The 24,159-nt window shown below is 50.2% G+C and overlaps 1 protein-coding gene across 1 annotated transcript in view; it reads left to right on the top strand.

Moving 5' to 3' along the window:
* ANKRD13A (ankyrin repeat domain 13A) overlaps positions 1-24,159 on the top strand; it is a 1,258,643-nt gene that overhangs the window by 1,071,468 nt on the left and 163,016 nt on the right. Inside the window, exon 14 of the mRNA XM_069619390.1 lies at positions 10,681-10,745. Coding sequence (XP_069475491.1) covers positions 10,681-10,745 — 65 coding nt within the window. The remainder of the gene's footprint in view (positions 1-10,680; positions 10,746-24,159) is intronic.

Genomic DNA, 24,159 nt, shown 5'->3' with positions numbered 1-24,159 from the left:
CCGACACTGGGTTCCGCCAGCTGGGCAACGGCGTTTGCCTTCGACGTCGTGGATGGCTCAAAGCTACAGACTTTCGGCAGGACGTCCAGACCAGAGTCCTGGACATGCCCTTCGACGGGAACAACCTGTTTGGGAAGACAGTGGACGATTCCCTTCAGGCCATCAAGGCGGATACTGAGACGGCCAGGGCCCTTGGAGTCCTGCAGCAACGACGAACGCCCTTTCGGAGCGGCGGAGGCAAGGGCGCCTCCAAAGGTTCCGGCGGCGGTTTCGCTTCCTACCGTCAAGCGGCCCGCTCGGGAGACTTCCTATCGTCGTTGGATTTGGAGGATGCCTACTTCCACATTCCCATCCTAAAGGGGCACCGAAAATTCCTCAGATTCGTGGTCCAAGGGCGTCATTACCAGTTCAAAGCCCTCCCCTTCGGACTACGGTCGGCACCCAGGGTATTCACCAAGTGCCTCGCACCGGTGGCGGCGCAGCTGCGCCGCGAGGGGATTCACGTCTACCCCTACCTGGACGACTGGCTCATCCGCGCCAAGACGAGGGAGCTCGCCGTGGTCCACACGGCAAGGACCGTCCAACTCCTCACGGACCTGGGATTCTCCGTGAACTACGCCAAATCCCACCTGGTGCCCGCGCAAGTCGCACTGTTTCTGGGAGCGAGGCTCGACACAGTGTCCCTTCTGGCCTCCCCGTCGGAGGAGAGGACCAGGACCATCTTGGGCAAGGTGCAACGGATGTTGGTGGCCGACGCGGCCAAGGTGAGGTCCATCAAGTCCCTCCTCGGGATGATGTCTTCCTGCATCTACCTCATTCCCATGTGCAGGCTCCGGATGCGCCCGTTGCAAGAATTCCTGGATGCGCGCTGGATCCAGACGACGGGCAGCTTCGAGGAAAGGATCAAGCTCGACGAGAGTTTCCGACGAGCGATACGGTGGTGGGGCACCCGCGCGCATCTGACGGCGGGCATGAACTTCCAGACCCCAGCCCACCAGGAGACTGTGACCACGGATGCCTCCCTGGAAGGGTGGGGAGCGCACACCGAAAATCTGCACGCAAGGGGACTCTGGCTCCCGACGGAGAAGTCCCTGCATATCAACGTCCTGGAGCTACGTGCAGTGTTTTGGGCCCTCAGGTCCTTCCTTCCGTCCCTCAAGGGCAAGGTGGTGAGGATCTTCACCGACAACACCACCACCATGTTTTACATCAGGAAACAGGGCGGAACCAGGTCCCCAGCGCTGTCCAAGGAGGCGCAGGACCTGTGGCATTGGGCCGTCGCCCAAGGGATTTTTCTGGCACCGTTTCATCTGGCAGGGATAAAAAACACCATCGCCGACTCACTCAGCAGGGAGCTGCGCTCGTGCCACGAGTGGGAACTACGGCAGGATCTGGTGGATCGCCTCTTCCGACGGTGGGGCACACCCCAGATCGACCTGTTCGCGACAGCAACGAACACCAAGTGCCGGAGGTTCGCCAGCAGGTTTCCCCAGACGAGGAGCATGGGCGATGCTTTCTCGTTCCCCTGGGAGGGCCTGTTCCTCTACGCGTTCCCTCCCTTGCCTCTGCTAATCCGGCTCGTCAACCAGCTCAAGAGGTCACGGTGCAGGATGATCCTCGTCGCACCTGCGTGGCCGAGGCAGATATGGTTCCCGGACCTTCTGGACTTGTCAGCGTCCCCGCCGATCAAGCTGCCGGCGGACGCGGATCTACTCTCCAGGGAAGGAGGCGCCATCCTCCACCACGACCCGAAGTCGCTGAACTTGCAGGCCTGGCTCCTGCAGCGCTAGAGTTTGGAGGATACGACATACCGGCCGATTGCAGAGAGGTTCTTGCAAAGGCCAGGGCGTCCTCGACTCTTAAATGCTACGGACACAAATGGAAGAGGTTCTCTGTCTGGTGCCACGCACAGAAGATTAACCCTCTACGGATTACGGCTCCCCAAGTACTGCCGTACCTGCTGACGCTGGCCAAAGCTGGTCTGGCACACGCATCCATCAAGATTCATCTTGCTGCGATCTCCCGATACACCAGAACCACGGGGCGGACGTCCTTGTGGTCTCATCGTCTGGTGAAAGAGTTCATGAAGGGACTGTTCAGATCGTTCCCGCCGGTGAAGGCTCCGGCCCCGGCGTGGGAGCTCAAAGTGGTGCTGACCAAGCTCATGGGACCTCCGTTCGAGCCTCTGCACTCGGCCCCGTTGAAGTTTCTATCGTGGAAAACAGCTTTTCTTGTGGCCATCACCTCCGCACGACGAGTGGGAGAGATCCAGGCCCTTTCCTGCAAGGCCCCGTACTTGACTTTCCACGACACAAGGGTAGTGCTCAGGACGCACCCCTCCTTCATGCCCAAGGTGCCGTCGGATTTCCATCTCAACGAACCCTTGGTGTTGCCTGTGTTCTTCCCGTCGCCTTCGTCGCCAGCTGAGAGGACTTTGCACTCGCTGGATGTGGCTAGAGCGCTGAAGTTCTACGTAGACCGCACGAAGTGTTTTCGGAAGACGTCACAACTCTTTGTGAACTTTGGACCTGTCAATCAGGGGAAGGTCCCTCGAAGGCTTCCATTTCCAGATGGCTCTCCGGCTGTATCATGTACTGTCATCGGTTGGCAAACCGACCGCTGCCTGGCCGTCCGAGAGCCCATTCCACCAGAGCGATCGCAGCTACCACGGCGTTCCTATCTGGTGTGCCCCTGCTGGACATATGCAGGGCTGCTACGTGGAGGTCGACGCACACCTTCACGAAATTCTACTGCGTCGACCGGGATTCCAGGGAGGAGTCCAGGGTCGGCCAAGCAGTGCTGCGCAACCTGTTCGCCTGAGGTGAGCCTGGTGAGGAGGTAAGATGCTTAATGTTGAGTTTATGTGATGCTTAATGTTGAGCCTTTGCCACCTCCCGTGGTTGTGCATGTGTGTACTGCTATGTATTCTTTATTCATGAGCATGTGAATCCATGCCAGACCCCATGCTGGAGAAGGAACAAGTTACTTGCCTGTAACTGTTGTTCTCCAGCATGGGTCTGGCATGGATTCACATGCGAATCCTCCCGCCTACCCCTCTGCGGCTCTTCACTTGGTCATACTGCCACTTCACGTGCTTCCAAATCTGAAGATGGCTGCCAGAGGCGGTGCTTAGGTAGAGGGCAGTCATTGGCTGTGGTCAGTATGACGCAGAGACCAGTGATTGGTTATTACTACGAAAGACAGATCAGAAACGAAACTGATACTGGTTTTTTCTTTACCGAGGATTCCCAGCCTGACGACGGGGAATATTCATGAGCATGTGAATCCATGCCAGACCCATGCTGGAGAACAACAGTTACAGGTAAGTAACTTGTTCCTTACTACAAACACTAAGAAGGAAGTAAAGGAGGGATCTGCTATGGGTTCTTTGTGTGCCTATGCCAGGCCTGCCAGGCCTCCACCCAGATTGCCCCAAATACCTGCCTGATACCCATGACAGTCTTCCCCCTGAAGGACCCCTCCCAATGGTGTGTATGAGGACTTTGGTTTCTCAGGATGGTCCCGATGGAATTTTTGCACCAATCGGGGGACAGGTACGTGTGCGCTGGGTTCCCAAGATCTTTCCTGGGGTCCGTACCCCTTCCAGTCAATCAAATAATACAGGGTCTTTCGTACTAGTTTGGAATCTAATATGTTCTTTACTTCATATTCTGTTGCTTCTTGCATGGGTGCGGGAGGTGTCGAAGTTCGGGTTCCTGGGTGTGCTGGTTTTAATAGTGACACGTGAAATACGGGATTTATACGCATATGTTGAGGTAATGCCAGTCTCATGGCTGCTGGATTAATTACTTTTTCAATCGTATACGGGCCGATGTATCTAGTCTGAAATTTGTTGGGACCTTTAAAAGCAATGTGTCTCGTTGCCAGCCAGACCGATTCTCCCACTTATAATCTGGGGCTTCTCGTCGATGGCGATCAGCGTTTCTTTTCTGTGTTTCTTTGGCTTGCTGTAGGTTCCTGCTGGCTTCTCTGGCTGCTTTCATGATACTGGCATGCAGATTCTTTACTGCGGGCATTTCAGTGTTTTCTGGCGGATCGTAGACTGACGTTCTGGGGTTTCGACCATCTATAGTAAAGAAGCGTGTTGCTTGAGTTGATGAATGTGTTGAGTTGTTGTAAGCATACTCTGCCATCCATAGTACTTCTGTCCAGCTTTGGCTTGCTTGGTGTAATAGACAGCGCAGATACTGTTCCATGGTCTGGTTCGTGTTTTCGGTTTGACTGTCCGTTTGAGGATGGTGACTAGAAGACAGACGGACTTCCACTCTTGCCAGGGCACAACATTTTTTCCAAAAACGAGATACAAATTGGCTGCCTCTGTCAGAAAACGATTATGGTAGGGAATCCATGCAACTTGATGATTCGGTCTAGAAAAATCTGTGCCAGAGTCTGAGCTGAGGGAATACCTTTCAGAGCTATGAAATGGGTCATTTTGGAGAAGAGGCCCACTACTACGAGGATGGTGTTATAACCTGAGTTAAGAGGTAAGTCAGTGACGAAGTCCATTGATACTGTGTGCCAGGGCGCTGGCGGAATGGTGATTGGCTGAAGGAGGCAGGCTGGTTTTTGCCTGGATGTTTTGTATTGTGCACACACCTCACAGGTGCCTATTTAGGTGGCAATATACTCTTGCCAAGTTGGCCACCAATAAGATTTGCTTACTTTCTTCATGGTTTTGGCTATACACGGATGGGCTTCTAACAGTGAGTCGTGGTAGTCTGATATGATTGCTTGTTGCAGATCCTTAGTTGGAACGTAGAGGCATTTTTGGTAGTATGGTAGTTTGTCTTGAATGGTGAACTGATGTCCCTTCGTGTCCCAAGCCAGTAGGTCTTCTTCAGACATATTTTCTTTTATTGCTTCCTGCAGTGTGTTTAACAGAGATGGGCCTGTACAGAGGCCGAGAATTTTATGGCTGGGAATGATCTCCACCGGGTCAGGGGCATTGTAGACTTCTTCTCCTGTGCCAATGCGGGATAACGCATCTGCTTTCCCATTCTTAACTCCGGGGCAGTAGGTGATCACAAAGTCGTATTCCATTTAAGATAGGGCCCAATGGAGCTGCCTAGAAGACTGAGCTTTTGTTGAGCGCAAGTATTACAAGTTCTGATGATCTGTTATTATTGTGATGGTGTGTTTTGCTCCTAGTAAGTAATGTCGCCATTCACACAGTGCGCTTTTGATTGCTAGGAGTTCTTTCTCAGAAATCGCATAGTTCAATTCTGCTGGGTAAAATTTCCTTGACCAAAAGGCAATGGGATGATGGCATCCGGTTTCAGGATTTTGTTGAGACAATATGGCCCCCATGTCAATGCTTGAAGCGTCCGTTTCGACGATGTACGGTAAATCGGGCAGTGGGTGTTGCAGTCTTGGAGCTGAGGTGAATTTTTCCTTGAGAGCGCGGAAAGCTTCTTCCGCCACTGGTGTCCACTCGAACTTTCGGTGTTTACGCAGCAAGGACGTTATTAAATGTACAATATGTGAGAATCCAGGTATGAAGCGTCGATAATTAGTTTGCAAGCCCTAGGAAACTCTGTACTCCTTTTACCGATGTGGGTGAGGACCAAGTGAGGATTGCCTCCACTTTTCTATTGTCCATCTTGATCCCCTGCGGTGTCAATACATATCCCAGAAACTCTACCTCGGTGACCTGGAAGGAGCATTTTTCTAGCTTTGCGTACAGTTGGTTTTCACGCAGTTTGCGGAGTACAGCTCGCACGTGGGTTACGTGTTCTTGGGGAGTGGTGGAGTAGATCAGAATGTCATCGATGTAGACGACTGCGCAGACATCGAGGAGTTCCCGTAACACATCATAAAATGCTGGAATGCAGCCGGGGCATTGCAAAGCCCAAAGGGCATGACCTGGTATTTATACAAGCCATAGCGGGTACGGAACGCAGTCTTCCACTCGTCCCCTTTCTTCATGCGTACCAGGTGATATGCGTCGCGTAAGTCTAGCTTGGTGAAAATCTTTGCTTGTTTCACCTGGTCTATGAGTACTGGTATCAGAGGTAACGGGTACTTATTTTTTATGGTGACTTGATTTTCGGCCTCGTAATCAATACATGTTCTTAAGTCCCCCTCTTTCTTTGGCACGAAGAAGAGTGGGGAGGTGGCTGGTGACTTAGATGGTCTAATGAAGCCATTGGCCAGATATTGGTCCAAGTAGGTCCGTAGATGAGCGTTTTCTTCCTCAGTTAAGGCATAAATGCGGCTGCACGGTACTTGTGCCCCTGGTTGCAGATCGATCTGGTAGTCGTAAACTCGATGTGGTGGTAGTGTATTAGCTTGCTCCTTCGTGAACACATCCTGGAACTCCTGGTATTCCTCTGGTAAAGTGCCCACCAAGCCTAAACCTGCTATCTTTTCTTGTGAAGCTAGCAATGGGCTTCCTTGGATTCCTTTGTTGTTGTAGCAAGAGTTGCATTCCGTGGAAAAGAGTAAGGTTCGAGCTCGCCAATCTATCTTTGGGTTGTGCATCTCTAACCACAGTATCCCAAGAATCAGCTGGAATTGGGGTGCAGCGATTAGGTTGAATCTAATACTTTCCCTGTGGCCATCTTGGCAGATTAAGGTGATGGTGGAAGTACACTGTGTTACTGGTCCCGAAAGGAGCTGTGTGCCATCCACAGCTGTCACACTTTCAACTGTGTCCTTACGGTGGAATGCCAATCCCAAGGTCTTTGCAGTGTTTATGTTCAGGTAGTTCCCAATAGCCCCAATGTCTATGAAAGCCTTGAGGGCATGCATTCGGGTGGGCTGTGAAGGGTCTACCAAAACCACAAGAATACTGAAATGTGAGATCTGAGTGCTCCATTCCTGGCTCAACAGACCGACCTCTACATCTGCCGGGCGTTGGAGTTTTCCGCTACCGTGCCTGTGTCTTCCCACGTGTAATCTAGTACCCCCATTGTCTTCCATGGAGGTTTAACCGTGCAGTTCCGGAGGAAGTGACCAGATTGGCCGCAATATAAGCAAAGTTTTTCCTGACGCCTCCGTTCTCTCTCTGTGTTGGTGAGTGTTCCCCTGAGAACACCCAATTGCATGGGCTCTGAGTGTGTTTCTGGGGCCTGTCGATGGGACGTTTCCTTTGGTCAACATACACTGGTCTATGCTCTGATCTGATTTGGTCGGCCTTGCGATCCTGTAACCGGTGGTCTAGTTGCATAGTTAGGTCAATGTATTCACTGCAATCTTCGGGAGGATTAACTACTTGCGCCAAGACATCTTTTAATTCTCCTCTCAGTCCTCGATAAAATAACTTTATTTGTTTCTCCTCTGGCCAAACTGATTCGGCTATTAGGCGATTGAATGTGGCGACATATGAAATAAGATCATGACCACCCTGTCGCAGAGAGAGTAGCTCATCACCCAGGGCCTGACCTCGAGTCCGATGGGCAAATAGTTTTTCCAGTTCACGCTGAAAACCTGGGTAATTTCTCAGTAAAGGGTCGTCCCTAAGCACTAACGGGACAGATCAGTCCGCCGCGTGCCCTCCTAAATAGGAGAGGACAAAAGCCACTTTCGCTCGGTCATTCAGAAAGTGTCTGGTCTGCATATGAAGTGTAAGTGGCATTGATTCATGAACGCACCACATTTCTTGGGATCCCCAGAGAAGCGTTCCGGGGGTGCTAAAGGGATGTTGCCTGGAAGCAATACTTGAACGGGTGTGGCTACAGGTGCCACGGTAGGCTGTCCCTGAGGAACTCCACTTGGTAAGGGTGCTAGACCAGCTTGGGTCTGTAAGAGCTGTCTTGCCAAGTTGTCTGTTTTATCCCTGTTGACTACCAGTTCGCGCCTTAGGGCATTTGTCTCAGAGCGGGCTGCATGCACCTCGGCCCGCAGTTCACCTAACAATAGGGAAAGCTGGTCTACCTCAGAGGTTTCCATCGCTCAGGCAGAGGTATTGAGGCTGGCTTTGTTTTCTGCCACACTCACCTGTGTCTCTGCATGAGCGATAGATGAGCCTCCCTTGACCCCCGAGTTCTCACTTCCCCTGTTTTCACCTGGAGGGATTCCTGTGAAATACAAGGTAAACACCTGGAGAGCTGAATTCACCTGAGTCCCCTGGGCCCTTCCCTTCACTTTAAGGTGTGCTGTGATGTCCCTTAGGGGCTTACCTTGATCTTTAGTAAGGTGTGCACTCCATCCTGCATCCGCAGGGCCGCGATTTGCTCATATGAATGATGCCAATGTCTGTTGGCTGAGTTCAGATGCCACATACTGTTATATGCCTTCACAGCAAGGCCGAGTGTTCAAGGCGCCAGTTTCTTCACTGGCTAGGAAGTCTTTTCCACAAGTGAACGTTGCACGGAGAATGTTTAGTGTCCTGAATTGTCCATATTGAATTTTGCGGGTGAGTAGCGCTGTGTGTAGAAGTCAGCTGCTGGTAGGTAAGCGCAGCGTCTTAACCTTGAGCGCGCCTGGTAATGTCTCTCCTTTTTCTTCCCTTGCAGGAGTGGATTACGTGATATTAGCGCCTTGAGTCCGTGTTCAGCGCTACCAGAGACTTGGTGGTCTGGTAAGTTTGCACGGAGGCTTAGGTAAGTATGTACTGCGTTATTAGAGGGAGCGCAGTGCAATAGTCCCCACGTTATTGGGGCGAGCGCAATGACTAATGTCTCTTCTTTCTTTTGCAGAGGGTTGTGCGCTTGTACAACTGACCTGGACACCAGCGTCGTGGGAAGATTCGGTGAGTATGCGCAGCGTTATTGAAGTGCGCGTTCTAACGCTGTTCTTCTTTATTCTTACAGGTGCCGCTGTTGAAGTCCTCTCTTGACCGAGGTAGCCGCAGTGTGGAGTACCTGTAAGTAGAAGCAGAATGATCCGGAGCAGGTAAGCAGAAGCGGGAGGATCCGGAGCAGGTAAGCTGAAGCAGGATGATCCGGAGCACTGCAAGTGTGTTGCTGATGCAGCTCACAGTAAGCAACACGAAGCACTGGAAGAATCTTGGGTGTGGCTTATACTGCCAGCCACACCCAAACACTAGAGAGCTCATGGATTGTCATTCACTTCCCGTTTGGCAACAGGAAGTGGTAACCAGGAAGTTACTACAAACACTAGGAAGGAAGTAAAGGCGGGATCTGCTATGGGTTCTTTGTGTGCCTATGCCAGGCCTGCCAAACCTCCACCCAGCTTGCCCCAACTACCTGCCTGATACCCATGACAAAACCCCTCTGCAGCTCTTCTCTGGGTCCTACTGCTACTTTACGTGCTACCAAATCTGAAGATGGCTGCCAGAGGAGGGGCTTAGGTAGAGGGCAGTCATTGGCCGGGGGCAGTATGACCCAGATACCAGTGATTGGTTATTAGTAGAAAGACCGTTCATAAACGAAACTGAAACTGATTTTTTTCTTTACCAAGGATTCCCAGCCTGACGACGGGGAATATTAATGAGTATGTGAATCCATGACAGACCCATGCTGGTGAACAACAGTTACAGGTAAGTAACTTGTTCCTCATCAACAATGCAGCTAGTGATCACTGGGGGGGGACATGGTGCCCAGAATAATGCAGGAGTACCACCAGCTAATTTGCTTTCTTGGCCAACACAATGGTCAGTTTAAAAGTGAGATCTCATAAGAAGCTCATCCTGCATTCCAACAGTGCCTGCCCTTCACTGCAAACTAAAATATGTTTAATTATCCTTCCACAAATGGTCTGGTGCCCTTATTTGGGCATTCCTGAAATGCACTGTTTCACTGCATCCTAACGAAGACAAGTGCAGTTAGATGGACCTTTGGTATTAAACATGCACGTGAACACTTTTTAACTATAGCCTTGTTCTGTATCGGCACCTTTTACACCGTTTAAGTCTGCACATCCCTTCATGTCCTTTAATCGTTGAAGCACTTAACCTTAATCATGTGTGTTGCTAGTTTTACTTTGTATTCTGTACAAATGTAAGTGCCAGTACAATTGTCAAGATAATATGTTTCATAAAGATGGATTGTGACTTTGAATTACTGTAAAAACAATTGAGAGAGTGGTGCTAGAAGTTTAAGACATGTGGTGAATCACACTAGTAGGGAAGTGAAAAGACCCTAGCCCCCATTTTCTTTTCTTCTTTACTTACATGCCCAACTCCATGTGACCCTTGGTTCAGTATGCAGACCACATAAGGCAACAGAGCAAGTTCCTTTGCACACACCCCATTGACATCACAGGTAGCAGCTGTGTATGTTTCCATCACATGAGCAAGTACACAACTAGTTACAAGACTTTCAAAGAAAACACCACACGCGCACACACATCTGATTTGAAAAACTACTGCTGGCTTGTGTGTTACTGCCTTTTAATGTGAGGAGCTTAGGTCAGGGTAACTGTCTCTTCCTTCCTGCTTTCGCTTTATCCTTTTAAGAGACTCTTAGGCACAGGCAGAGGCATTTATATCACACCAAGTCTGGCCACAACTGACCGATGTGTCGACGACGAGGCATGGAGGAAATGGTAGTTGTCAGCTACCCTTAAGGCTATTGGCTACTTTTGTTTCTCGTATCGGTGCCAATTAGACATTTATTAAAGACGGATTTCCTGGATATGCAGTTTAACAGATTAAACACAGAAAACACAAAATGCACTTGACAAAGAAGCAAGACAGATGCATTAAATAAAAGAGTTTGAATAATGAACTGAGAAGAATTTTTTTTTATCTTTCAGGATTTGTCTGAAATCCACTCCAATGGAGCAGTCAGTCATCAGGCATTTGACCAGCAGTATGAAAGGTAATTCTTTTCCTTCCTTTAACACTTTGTTTCCTTTTCATTCCCTAGATTTTCCACCCTAGTATGACTGTTTTACTTATTTAAAAAATATGTTCCCCTTGTTTAGCCTGATGCCAAGTTATGCTTTTTAGTACACAGAATTTGTGGAAGTTGACACTATAGGTAATTGCAATGTTTAGCTCTGCATATTTTTTCCAGCAGATGTTTGTTATTTGACCAGTGCTTCATGTACCAAGGTTCCAGTACAAGATGCACATTTATGACACATGCCACCATTTTAACACAGTGATTCTTATGTTTTTGTACCCTCACTCATCAATAAACAAACGACCTCCATTCACCAACCTTATTTAACTTTGCTATCAAGTACAACATGCTGTTTCTTTGGATTCAGAGCTACATTACATTCTGGATACAAACACAAAATACCTTAAAACCAACAAACCTCAAACCCCTTATGCTTGTGGGACTCATGTCCTCTAATGTTCCTGGATGCTAAATAGAGAGAGGTGTCAACGAGCATACAAGTTGGCTGACTTATTGTGTGCAGCGTTTGTGATTTATTTCCATTGTCTGGAATTGCTACACCCTACTTAGCCAAGTTAATCGCGATAGGTGTTCACATTGTTCCCACAGTTTAGGTGTCCACCAGCACGCTGCTGTCAACAGTTCAAAAACTAAGCAAGATGCTAGGAGGTCAACGGTATTCTCTCCAGATGCATACGCCAGGAGAAAAAATGCAGGTTCATCGAGAATGGGATAACCCAACATTTCCGCAATGATAGACCTCAATTGTAATCAGAAATTGGGAAAAGCAAGGCGATAGCTGTGGCCTGCTCCTCAAAGGCCTGCCCTATAAGGCTAGTGCCTGTCCTAGCCTTCCAGTAGCCCCAAGGATGCAGGGAGGGCAGGAGCCCATCCTGACACCACACCCCAGCTGCCTCCGAAGAAGCGAAGTGCCGCTCCCTTGCGCCACAGCACCAGCGTAAGGCTGCCTGTACTACGAGACCCTCTGTGCCTATTGTGTTCTTACACGCCGAATGCTCGGCACCAGAAGCTGATCAGCATTACCATTTGATTTCAACTCGAGGGAAATCCGCTGCCTTCCCACCCACGAGACCACAAGACTTCCCTAAGATGGCTGCCACCTCAGCCTGTTGACCTAGTTGCCTACCATTGCGGCCAACCCGATTGATCCCTGCTTCTTTTTGTGTCGGATGCCGCCACCGGAAGGCGATAGCTGGGGCCTGCTCCTCAAAGGCCTGCCCTATAAGGCTAGTACCTGTCCTAGCCTGACATCGCCGACTGGAGCCGAGGGGCCAGAGACTCTGCCTGATCGTCTCTATGACTTTGAGACATTCGGTAAGAGCCCCCACTATGTTCGCCACGCTGTAATGCCCTATACAAAGTAGGTGACCTCAAACATCGTTGCTGTGATCATTAGTATTGCTAATCGCATATATGTTCCATTATCAACCCTGTATACCACGCCTGGAGCCACCTTTCGCTTGCCCTCTCACGCACCTTTGGTGATACATCATATATCTATTTTGGCATGACGCACGCACACTTTAACCGAATAATGCGTCAACAGACCACATTTATTCACCCATCGCTCTAACTGCACGTATTATCAAGGCTCAAGGCTCACTCACCTATCCATACTGCCTTGCGGTACCTCACGATTACTGCTTAATGCTTACTTAACACGCCTGAGCTCAGCCCCTCCAGAACACTGCTACTCCTCAGCGTACTCCTATGTCGGTTAATGGTAGCATCCTTGCACAAACCTATGCAATGTCACTGTCGTGAGATGTATTGCCTTACGAAACCTGTAGCCTCACCCTCTACCGTGTATGGTATTAGCAATTAAGGTGCCTAGCGCCCTCAGCATCTTATCCGCTCTAATCCATGTACTTTCGCATGCCTCGGCCCATACTTGATCTAGCTCCCCCTCCCATGTGCCCTGGCCCACTGCATCTAAACTGCACCAGCCGAGTAACTAAGCGAACCTGCCTAACGTACCAGGCATTTTTATTTTCGACTCATGATGTCGGCCCACTGTTCTAATAAGTGATTAATGAGCAAACCATATTTAGCACACTGTTTTTGCTACCTATGCGGGCCTACTGCCTATCGAGTGGTTATTGGGCAAACTAGCCCATGCATTGTTATGTACTCAATCCACTGCTCCCGACCCGCACTGGTCCTCCAGTTAATGAGTGACCCTGGTCTATTGCATCCTATCTGCACCGGCCTACTGCTTACCTGATGAAATAATCCCACTGCTAGCCTATCTGCTGATTTGCACTAGCCTGTATCTATGCCTATGCCTCACTAGCCAACAGTGCCGAATTGTAGTTGCCATCTCAGAATTATGATCCCCAGAAACACCCAGATGACACTTGTATTGTTTATTCTACCATTAATCTACGAGCAGATCACTGTTAGAACAATGCCCCATTCCAGGCACTCACCCTGTCTACTACCTGATAGAAACAACAGACTCAGAGCCAAACTACCTTATCTCTACAAGCCCAGGATCAGTATTAATATGAATCCCTGCCTTAGTTACATCAAAAATGCCCCGTGCCGCGAATCGGCTCCTAGACCAGGCCATGAGGCCCTGCCCAGAACCTTGAACCCTGCTCTCTACCCTCCCCTTAAACCCATTACTACAACTAAACAACCCAAACCTGCTCCCACCAGGAGCCCAAAATCATGACCACTATCACAAGAGCATTAATCTATGCCAGATCACTAGTGGCACATGCCGCTGAAATAGCAGATCTGTTATCCGCAGATGACCTTGACATTCTAGCTGTCACTGAATCGTGGCTGCATGATGCTGCAGGCCCAGCCCTTACGCTAGCAGTACCCGGCAATTACCAAATACTCTGAGCGGATAGATCCAACGCCAGAGGAGGTGGCCTAGCCATTATAGCGAAAGCTAACATCGCTATAAGACTCCTGACTCCACCTCCACTCAAATCTTGCGAAATGCTTATTACCAAACTGCCCATCTCTAATTGCCACACCTTAACCATCTACCTGCCTTATAGACCACTGTGGCCCATCGTTACCTTTGAGGAGGACATATCCAGCCTTCTTGCTAATAACACTAAAGACTCCTCGCAAATATTAATATTGGGTGATTTCAACCTTGGGTTTAATGATCCAGAGGACAAACATGCTCAGGCACTAGCTTCTATCCTTTCAAAACATGGACTGACCCAAAAAGTCTATGCACCAACCCTCGTCAAAGGAAGGACCCTAGACTTGGTGGCCGACTTGAACTGCGAAACTTCTATTACTAAAGTAACTCCACAATTGTGGACCGACCACCACCTGATTGATTTTTCTGTAGCAATAAACAAACAAATAGCCAAAGATGAAGTCATGGCACCACCCCTTCCAACTAGGAGCAAATAAAATCACGTCAGACAAATTACTACCAATCTTTGGCGTCTGCGTCCTGCGTCAATGACGTCGATGCGCCATCCCCGAGGACCTCCTCCGACGGCCGACGTCACCCGATGTGATAAGTAGGACGCACGACGCCCATAGCCTCAGTTCTGTTTTTTCCGCGAACGTGTTTGCTTCGTGAATCTCGGTACGCCTCGACTCGTTGAACCTGTTCGGTTTGTTGTGAAGACCTGTTCGTGGCGATGTCTTTCTCGTCTTCAACCCCGCGTCCGGGCTTCAAGAACTGCAGGGACTGTGGGTCCAAGATGTCGGTCACGGACTCGCACAACGCCTGCCTCGGGTGCCTCGGGGAGGCCCACGATACGGACGACTGTGTCGACTGCCAGTCACTCACTGCAAAGGCCTTGCAGGAACGCAAGAAGAAGCTGTCGGTAGGCCGGGTGTCTAAGCCCCGGAAGTCGAGGTCTGCGGGGCTTTCGACGGATGATTCGAGGGGCGACTCTCCGCGTCATCGTCGGAAGTCCGGTGGGTCTCCTTCCAGGAGTCGGTCTCGCCACTCCTCGGCCTCTTCGAGGCATTCCAGGAAGCGCCGGCATAGGTCGCCTTCCCCGTCCTCTTCCGAGGACTCCGCCCGTCGGCGGGTCGCTTATCCCTCCATGCAAGCGACACCGGAGGAATGGGCTTCCTTCGGGAAGCAGATGCTAGCGATTCTGGAATCACAGGGCACCGGTCCGTCCGCGCCTCCGAGTCGGGTCGGTCGGCACCGGTCGAGAGACACTGGTCGTACGCCTTCGAGCTCGAGTGGTCGGCACGGCTTGCAGGAGAGGTCCCGCTCGGACAAGGGTAGCCGTTCTCGCCATGCCTGTGCCAGGTCCCAGTCCTCGACGCGCTCGAGACCGTGTGATCCTGTGCCGTCTTCGAAGAAGACATTGATGCCTGTGGCGCCAAGGTCGTTGACGATTTCTCTCGAGGCTTCGCCTCTGAGGGGGGTCGTCGACGCCGTCGGCGCCTAGGTTGTAGAGGGACATGCTCGGAGCTCCGGCTTCGAGGACTGTGTCGACGCCGCCGATGCTGGCGGCGCTGCAGCTGACGTCTATGCCGATTCGCTCGACGTCGACGCGTTTTCTGTCGACGCCGGTGCCGACTCGTTCGGCGCCCTCGACGCCTTTCGAGGCGGTGGTGTCGGAGGGGCCCCGTGGCATGGGGTTTGCCCCTAGAAAGGCTGTGGCTAAGGTCCGGCACTGCTTTGGTCCACAGAGGTATTCCTCTCCCCGCCTGGAGTACATTTCAGAGGGTGATGAAGGCTCTGATGGAGGCCTGGTTCCGGTTACGGTTCCAGATGACCTTATCTCGGGTCATAGCCAGTTTGATGACCTGAGGCAGTCACTGCATGATGCCAGTGGACTGGACACCTCTCCGGAGGTGGAGTTTTGTCGGCCGGAGCCTGGCACTCATGCCGATTCTTCATATCGGCGCCTTATGTCTCGGGTTACCGAGTACTTGGGTTGGTCAGCTCCCCCAGGGGAATTCGTTCAGGATGATCTCACGGACATCCTTGATCTCGGTCCACCCACTGACCCGGTTTTGCCTTTTCATATGGCTCTGCAGAGAAGGGTGGCAGCGGCTTGGACTGCTCCGGAGAGTCTCCCGGCAGTGGGCAAGTCTTTGTCGCGAAAATACCGTCCAGCCAGTAGCGACCCCTGCTACTTGTCTAGGCACCCCACCCCGGAGAGTTTGGTGCTGCAGGCGGCTACGGCCCCGGCAAAGCAGGCGTCGTATCCTACCATCCCTCCGGATAGGGACGACAAACGTTTTGACGGCTGGGCGAAGAAAATGTTTTCTTCGAGGGGTATGGCGCTTCAGGCGGCCAACTCCATATGTGCCTTGTCTCGTTTCACACACACTCTGTGGAACTGTGTTGCATTAGCGGCTGATCATATTCCCGAAGGGGATGAACGGGATGATTTCCTTGCTATGGTTCAGGATGGCATGGATGCTATGTGTGAGGCCGTTCAGTCGGCTTTGGACTTGGCGGATTGTGTCAGCCGGTCCATGGCGGCGAGCACCGTAATGCGCAGGTTTGCGTGGTTGCAGAAGTCTGGGTTCGCTCCTGATGTGCAGTCCCGGCTCCTCAACATGCCTTTTGACGGTGAACACCTTTTTGGCAGCAAGGCTGACGAGAGCCTTGAGAGGTTGCAGACCTCCAAAGCTGCAGCAAAGGCGTTGGGCGCTGCAGTTCGCCAACCTCCGCCTTTTGGTCCTAGGGGACAGCAATGGAGGGGGAGGTTCCTTTCGCTATTACTCGTCCTTCAGTAAAGCAAGGGGAGCTAGCAGTCAAAGAGGCCATCGTAAGAGTGCCAGAGGTGGAAACAAAGGTACTCGAGGTGCCAAGGCGGCTCGGGCAGTTGCCTCTTTGCCCTCAGGCAACGCCGCAGCCGCTACCACTCAGTCATGAGGCCATGTCCCATGGTTCGCCGGTTGGGGGAAGGCTGGCGCAGCATCTTGTAGAGTGGCATGCCATTACTTCGGATGTGTGGGTTCTGGAGATCATAATCCACGGCTACTGTCTTCCTTTTCGGCAGAGGCCTCACGACAATCCACCAGGGAACCTCTCTTTCAAGTGTCCGGATCCGCTCCCTGCGCAGGAGATTCAAGCCCTGCTGGAGAAAGGCGCCATAGAACTGGTCCCTTTAGCGGAGAGGAACAAGGGATGGTATTCCCCTTATTTTTTGATTTCGAAGAAAGACGGGGGATTGAGACCCATCATGGACTTGCGCGGTTTGAACAAACTCCTCAGGAAGGACAAGTTCAAGATGGTGACTCTTTCTCAAGTCCTCCAGGCCCTTCAACTTCAGGACTGGTTGGTGTCTCTCGACCTCAAGGATGCTTACTTCCATGTGCCGATCCATCCCAAGCACAAGAAGTACCTGAGGTTCGCGGTTGGCGACTCGCACTTTCAGTTTCGGGTCCTGCCGTTCGGATTGACCTCCGCCCCGAGGGTTTTCACCAAGCTCGTGGTGGTGGTGGCAGCGCATCTCAGGAAAGGGGGGATTCACGTCTACCCCTACCTGGACGATTGGTTGATCAGGGGGAGCTCTCCCGAGCAAGTCCTGGATCATCTGTCCATCACCTGCCACTCCCTTCACAGGCTGGGCTTCTCCCTCAATTTAAAGAAGTCCCATTTGACACCAACGCAGCGGCTCCAGTACATCGGAGCGGTGCTCGACACGTGCTCGACACGTCCCTGGAGCAGTGTTTTCCTCTTCACATTCAGCAGATGGTGCACAAGTTACAACTTGCCCAGAATCTCCCAGCGTCCGAGTTCTTGAGACTGCTTGGCCTCATGGCATCCTGCATTCTTCTGGTGCCAGAGGCTCGTCTGCAGATGAGATCTTTGCAGTGGGCACTCAAGCTCCAGTGGTCTCAGTCCTCTGGCAGGCTGTCGGACCCTGTTCAGGTGCCGCCCTCGGTAGCCCGGGACCTTCTGTGGTGGGCCGTCGAGGGCAATCTGATGAAGGGGGCCCCATTTTGGCTGCCCTGGCCGGAGGTGACGATCGTGACGGACGCATCCCTCACGGGATGGGGAGCTCATGCCAACGAGTTGACAGTCAGCGGTCGTTGGTCTCCGTCGGAGTCCAGACTCCATATCAATCTGTTGGAGCTGAGGGCCGTCAGGCTAGCCCTGAAGGCTTTTCTGCCGACTGTGCGTGGAAAGAGTGTCCTGATTCTAATGGACAACACGGTGGCCATGCACTACCTCAACAAAAAGGGGGGGGCAGGGTCACTTCCGCTGTGCAGGGAGGCGATGCAGCTCGAGTTCTGGGCCATCCAGCAGAAAGTTTCGATCTCGGCAGTTCATCTGGCCGGAGACGACAACGAGACGGCGGACGCTCTGAGAAAGCAGAGCACGATCTCTCACGAGTGGGAGCTGGCTCAGGAGATTCTCCTGGAGATCTTCGCCCTTTGGGGGACCCCTCAAGTGGATCTCTTCGCCTCCAGTGTCAACCAAAAGGAGCCTTAGGAGACGCGTTCGTGGTGGAGTGGTCATTCCCACTGCTGTACGCGTTTCCTCTAGTCCCTGTCATCCCGCAAGTGTTGCGGAGGTTCGGTTCCCGGATGATCCTCATTGCTCTGGCATGGGCCTGGAGGACGTGGTACCCGGACCTTCTAGACTTCGTCTTCCCTACCGAGACGATCTGCTCTCACGGGAGGGGGGTCAGGTTCTCCATCCAGAGGTCAGATCCCTCAATCTTCACGCTCAGCTTCTGAAAGGTTGAGGTATAAGGATTGGGACCTCCCTGAATATGTGATGGAGGTGTTGCTCTCGGCCAGGCGGCCGGCAACTAAGTCTCTGTACCGTTGCCGTTGGAGAAAGTTCTGCGACTGGTGCAGAGTTCAGAATGTGGATCCTTTTGAATGTGACATTCCCATGGTTCTGTCTTTTTTGCTTTCTTTGGCCCACTGGGGCTTGCAAGTGGGGACCATTAAAGGTTATCTGGCGGCGCTGTCCATATTTAAGCGCTCGTCTGAAGAGTGTTCCTATTTTAAGATTCCTTTAATTTCGCAGTTTTTGAAAGGGCTCACTAATGTGTTCCCTCCGTCACCTTTTTTGGTGCCAGGTTGGGATTTGAACCTTGTTCTTAAGTTTCTTATGGGTGCTCCGTTTGAGCCTTTACATTCTTGCCCTTTGAGGCTGTTTCATAAGGACAGGGTTGTCCTTAGGGTTCGTCCTTCTTTTCTTCCAAAGGTGGTTTCGGAATTTCATTTGAGCCAGAAGGTTGTTCTTCCGGCGTTCTGTCCTCCTCCACATCCTTGTAAGGAAGAGGAGAGGCTCCAAAGGCTTGATCCTAGGAGAGCCTTGAGCTTTTATATTTCGCGCATGTCCCGGGTCAGAGTGGACGATCAACTTTTCATTGGTTACGCTGGAAAGCGTTTGGGACAAGCTGTGACGAAACAGACTTTGTCTCGTTGGATTATTTTAGCTATCTCCGAGTGTTACCGCTTGGCGGGTAAGGACCCTCCGGCTGGCTTGCGGGCCCATTCTACCAGGGGAGTGGCTGCGCCTACTGCCCTGCAGAGGGGAGTTCCTATTCGTCACATCTGTGATGCAGCCACCTGGGCTTCAGTACATACTTTTGTACGTCACTACTCCCTCGATTCCATCAGAGGGCAGAATCTGGCCGTTGGCAAGGCAGTGCTCTATTCCTCAATTTGATTGGACATGCTAAATTTGTATTCTAAATTCTTTCCCACCTCCTTGCTTGGTACTGCTTTGGGAGTCTGTCATAGATATGGAATACGTCGGAGGACCCAATCCCCTCGAAGAACAAGTTACTTTCTTACCTGGTAACGTTCTTTCGATGGGATGGTCCGACGACGTATTCCATATCGCTCCCTCCCTGCCTTCCCCACTGCAGAATTTCTTTTGCGATTGCAGCTTGCGTTCCGCAAGGCCTTGTGTGCCTGACTGGTGGCACACGTTCTGGGGAAAAAACTATAACTGGGGCTATGTGCGTCGTGCGTCCTACTTATCACATCGGGTGACGTCGGCCGTCGGAGGAGGTCCTCGGGGACGGCGCATCGACGTCATCGATGCAGGACGCAGACGCCAAAGATTTTCCGAAGCAGCAAAGCTGTGGACATTACCTGTCATAGATATGGAATATGTCGTCGGACCATCCCATCGAAAGAACGTTACCAGGTAAGGAAGTAACTTGTTCGTCTAAGGCTTTAGACATTATTGCACCAGTCAAACTGCGTAAAAACAAACACTGTGCACACCTCAATGCCTGGTTTACACCCTGCCTCAAACACCTTCGACTACAAAAAAGAAAACTAGAATCCCTATGACGCCACATCCCTTCGGATGAAAACAAGTTGCAACTGACTCACTTTGCAAATAATTACACAAAAAAAACCTCTATAATGAAAGAATAGCTAATGCCAACACTAAGGAAATTTTTGTGATCCTCCGGGAACTGGAATCCCCCATTGCTCCCCTATATAACGCACCTAAGGACAAACTATGATGCACTAGCATTAAGAATGCCCTAACCAACAAAATAACTTCACTCCAAAACAAGATCACCATTAAAAAAGCCTTGTTGCCTCACACCGAGCCGCATTCTACCAGCCCCATTGAATCCTCCAGCCCCTCAGAACCATTCAGTTTCACTAAAGTATCTATCAAGGAAACTGAAAAAATTATTCTGTCCCTGAAACCATACAACTGCCAGGATGACAACTGCCCCACCCAAATAATCAAAGATGCAGCGAGAAACCTAGCACCATTCAACTCGAAGTTAATCAATGACTCATTCACGACTAATACTGTCCCAAGCAACCTAAAAGAGTCCTGGGTGTTACCCCTGCTAAAAAAACAGACCCTGGAACCCTCTATCCCAACAAATTACAGGCCCATTACTACAGCCACTGTAAGCTGAATGAGTAAGGGAGAGAAAGTATAAATGCTGCATACCCCTAAACCCCAATAATTGCGCCTCATAGTCGCAGGCCACATTTGCCTTTCCGATTGCACATTATAGCTGCTCTATGCCACATATGTCTTTTGACTGCCCCTTAGTGCGCCCCATAGCCTTTAACAGACCACATTTGATTGTGTTGTGCCCTATAGTCATTAACAGACCACTCTGATTGTGTTGTGCCTTATGGTCATTAACAGACCACTTTGATTGTGTTGTGCCTTATGGTCGCTAACAGGCCACTCTGATTGTGTTGTGCCTTATGGTCATCAACAGACCACTCTGATTGTGTTGTGCCTTATGGTCATCAACAGACCACTCTGATTGTGTTGTGCCTTATGGTCATCAACAGACCACTCTGATTGTGTTGTGCCTTATGGTCGCTAACAGACCACTCTGATTGTGTTATGCCTTATGGTCATTAACAGACCACATTTGGTAGTACTGTGCCTTAGGGTCGCTAACAGACCACTCTGATTGTGTTGTGCCTTATGGTCATTAAAATACCCCATTTGATAGTACTGTGCCTTAGCGTCGCTAACAGACCGCATTTGATAATACTGTGCCTTAGGGTCGCTAACAGACCACTTTGATTGTGTTGTGCCTTATGGTCGTTAACAGACCATGCATTTCAGTTCATATTGTGATTTTTGAATACCATGCTCCACATCACTAGGTGAACCCCTGGTTACAACTAGCCACTTGCAATCTATATTGCGCCACAATAGCCAGACATCCCAGCGAAGTAAGGGAAGTAAATTGTACCAGTTAACTACTCTAACTACCATGTGCAGAAACCTGACCTGCCTGACCCTCCTAACTAAAATCATGGCCTTTGCTACCTACAGCACTAGCCCCCCCACAGACAGAAACTTGGGACTTAGGGCAAGACTACCTTGCATATACAAACCCAAAAGAAACAGCACAAACTTTACTGTCAGATCTCCAACTATACAGACGCACTTGGATAAGCCAAACTCAAGCTACGAAACCATTAACTCTGACCCCAAATCCCACTCACTTTCACAAAAGAAACACCCGAGTCAAAACAAGCACACAGATAAATCTGCAAGCTATCCTATTCCTAAGAATACCTTATCACTTACTGGATCCCTTATCAACGCTAGATCCATGGTAGCCCATGCAACTGAAATTGCTGACATACTAAACAACAGCAGCATTGACCTCCTTGCCGTAACAGAAACCTGGCTCCACGAGGCAGCAGGACCCTCCTTGATGTTAGCTGTACCTGACAATTACCAGATCCATAGAGTAGATAGACGTAATGCTAAAGGCGGTGGCCTAGCTATCATCGCTAAAACCACTTTGCCTATCAAACTCACCACCTCACCTCCCTGTGCTTCCTGCAAAGTACTCTCAGCAAAATTGCAACTCTCTAATAACCGCACGCTAACTATTCACTTGATCTGTAGGCCCCCAGGTCCCTTGGGAACCTTCAAAGATGACCTTACCAACCTCATAGCGAACGATACCCAAAATCATTCACAAACGCTGCTGATGGGTGACTTTAACATCGGCTTTATTGAGCCAGATAACAAAAATGCCCTCACTATAACAGCTATCCTAAATGACCACGGCCTTACCCAAAAAGTCCTCTCCCCCACACATGCTAAAGGCAGAACCCTTGACTGGGTATCTGAACTTAACTGCAACATAGTCATTACTGACATCACCCCTCAACCATGGACCGACCACTATCTAATACATTTCACTGCCACACTTGACCTCGTCAGCCGTAAAATTATCAAAATGATACCACCACTCCCCACCAGAAGTAAAAAAGACATTACTACAGAAAAACTCATCCCCCTCCTCCTGCCTACTATCAATGGCCTGAAGAACAACACTGACCTAGACACCCTAGTAGACACCTTTAATAAAGCTATGTCTCATGCACTAGACACTATTGCACCTCCAAAACTATGCAAAGTTAAACAAGAAGCCCACCTTAATGCTTGGTTCACACCCCAGCTTAAGGACCTTAGAAAGCAGAAACGAAAACTCCAAACTTTCTGGCGTAATTCGCATACCGACGACAACAAAGCTAATTTAACCCGATTCACCAAATATTACAAGACAGAAATTATCAACACAAAAAAAAACGTATTCAATGACAGAATTACCAATGCCAAATCTAATACCAAGGAACTTTTTGCCATCCTCCGGGAAATGGAATCTCCCATTCAACCAACTTACACAGTCCCCAAGGACAAGACATGGTGCACTAATATACAGAAAGCCCTATTGAATACAATTTCCACCCTCCAACTTAAAATAACTAATAAAAAAGACGCCCTCACTCCTACTGATCAACAAGCACCTCTAGTTTCTGAACCTAACACTATCCCCCCTTTTAGCTTCAAACCTATCTCCATTATCGACACTGAAAAGGTTATCCTCTCACTGAAGCCTTCTAACTGTAAGGGCGACAGTTGCCCAGCGCAAATAATAAAGGACGCAGCTAGAGATTTAGCCCCATTCATCTCGAAGCTCATTAACTCCTCCTTCAAATCCAACACAGTGCTACCCAACCTAAAAGAATCCTGGGTCCTCCCCCCTTCTTAAAAAACAAACCCTTGATCCATCCATCCCAACCAATTATAGGCCTATCACCACTGTACCTTTCCTACTAAAAATTATCGATAGAGAAGCCTATCTCCAAATTCAAGATTACCTAGAAGCTAACCATCTACTAGGCTCGCGCCAATCAGGCTTCCGCCCTCTCCACGGCAATGAAACAGCCCTGATAGATCTTAAAACAAAAATGGAGGAATTCAAGGATAGTGGGAAAATAGCGTTGTTAGTCCTATTGGACTTGTCAGCAGCTTTTGATCTGGTGGATCATGCAGTTCTATGCAACCACCTCAAGCTCGCTGCCAATTTCACAGGAGGAGCTATAGCATGGGTCCAATCCTTTCTAGCCAACCGGACCATGAGAGTGTTCTCTACTTCCACTTGTGCCGACCCTATCCAAATTACATGTGGAGTCTCACAGGGCTACTGTGTCTCACCCACCATGTACAACATCTTCACCAAGCCATTGTTCGACAAGATGGACAGACTGGGCGTCACCTACACAAATTATGCAGATGACACCCAGATCCTCATACCCCTTTCGGGCAACTATGGAGCAGACCTGGCTTTGGTGAATAAAATCTACATCCTCATTCAGGCATGGATGGCCACCCATAGCCCCTGCCTGAACGCCGACAAAACCGAAATCCTGCTCCTCGGATCAGACCATAACCTATCTAAACTCACCCCGGACTATGCCTCATTTAACATCGATAATAATACTATTAAGGTTATGCGAGAAGTCAAAACTCTAGGTTTTTACCTCGACTCAGCTCTCACCCTCAAAAAGCAAGTGAAATCCATCGCCTCTTCAACCACTTACACGTGTAAACTCATCCATGCTGCCAGACCCTTCCTGTCCAGTGCCAGCTGCCTCACCTTGGCCAATGCCCTTGTCATGTCCAGACTGG

Source organism: Ambystoma mexicanum, chromosome 10 (genome assembly GCF_040938575.1).
Source record: "Ambystoma mexicanum isolate Mex_15411 chromosome 10, UKY_AmexF1_1, whole genome shotgun sequence".
In the NCBI taxonomy this organism is placed as follows: Eukaryota; Metazoa; Chordata; class Amphibia; order Caudata; family Ambystomatidae; genus Ambystoma; species Ambystoma mexicanum.
Note: the sequence above shows the minus strand (reverse complement) of the source record. Positions and strands in the feature narration are given on the sequence as shown.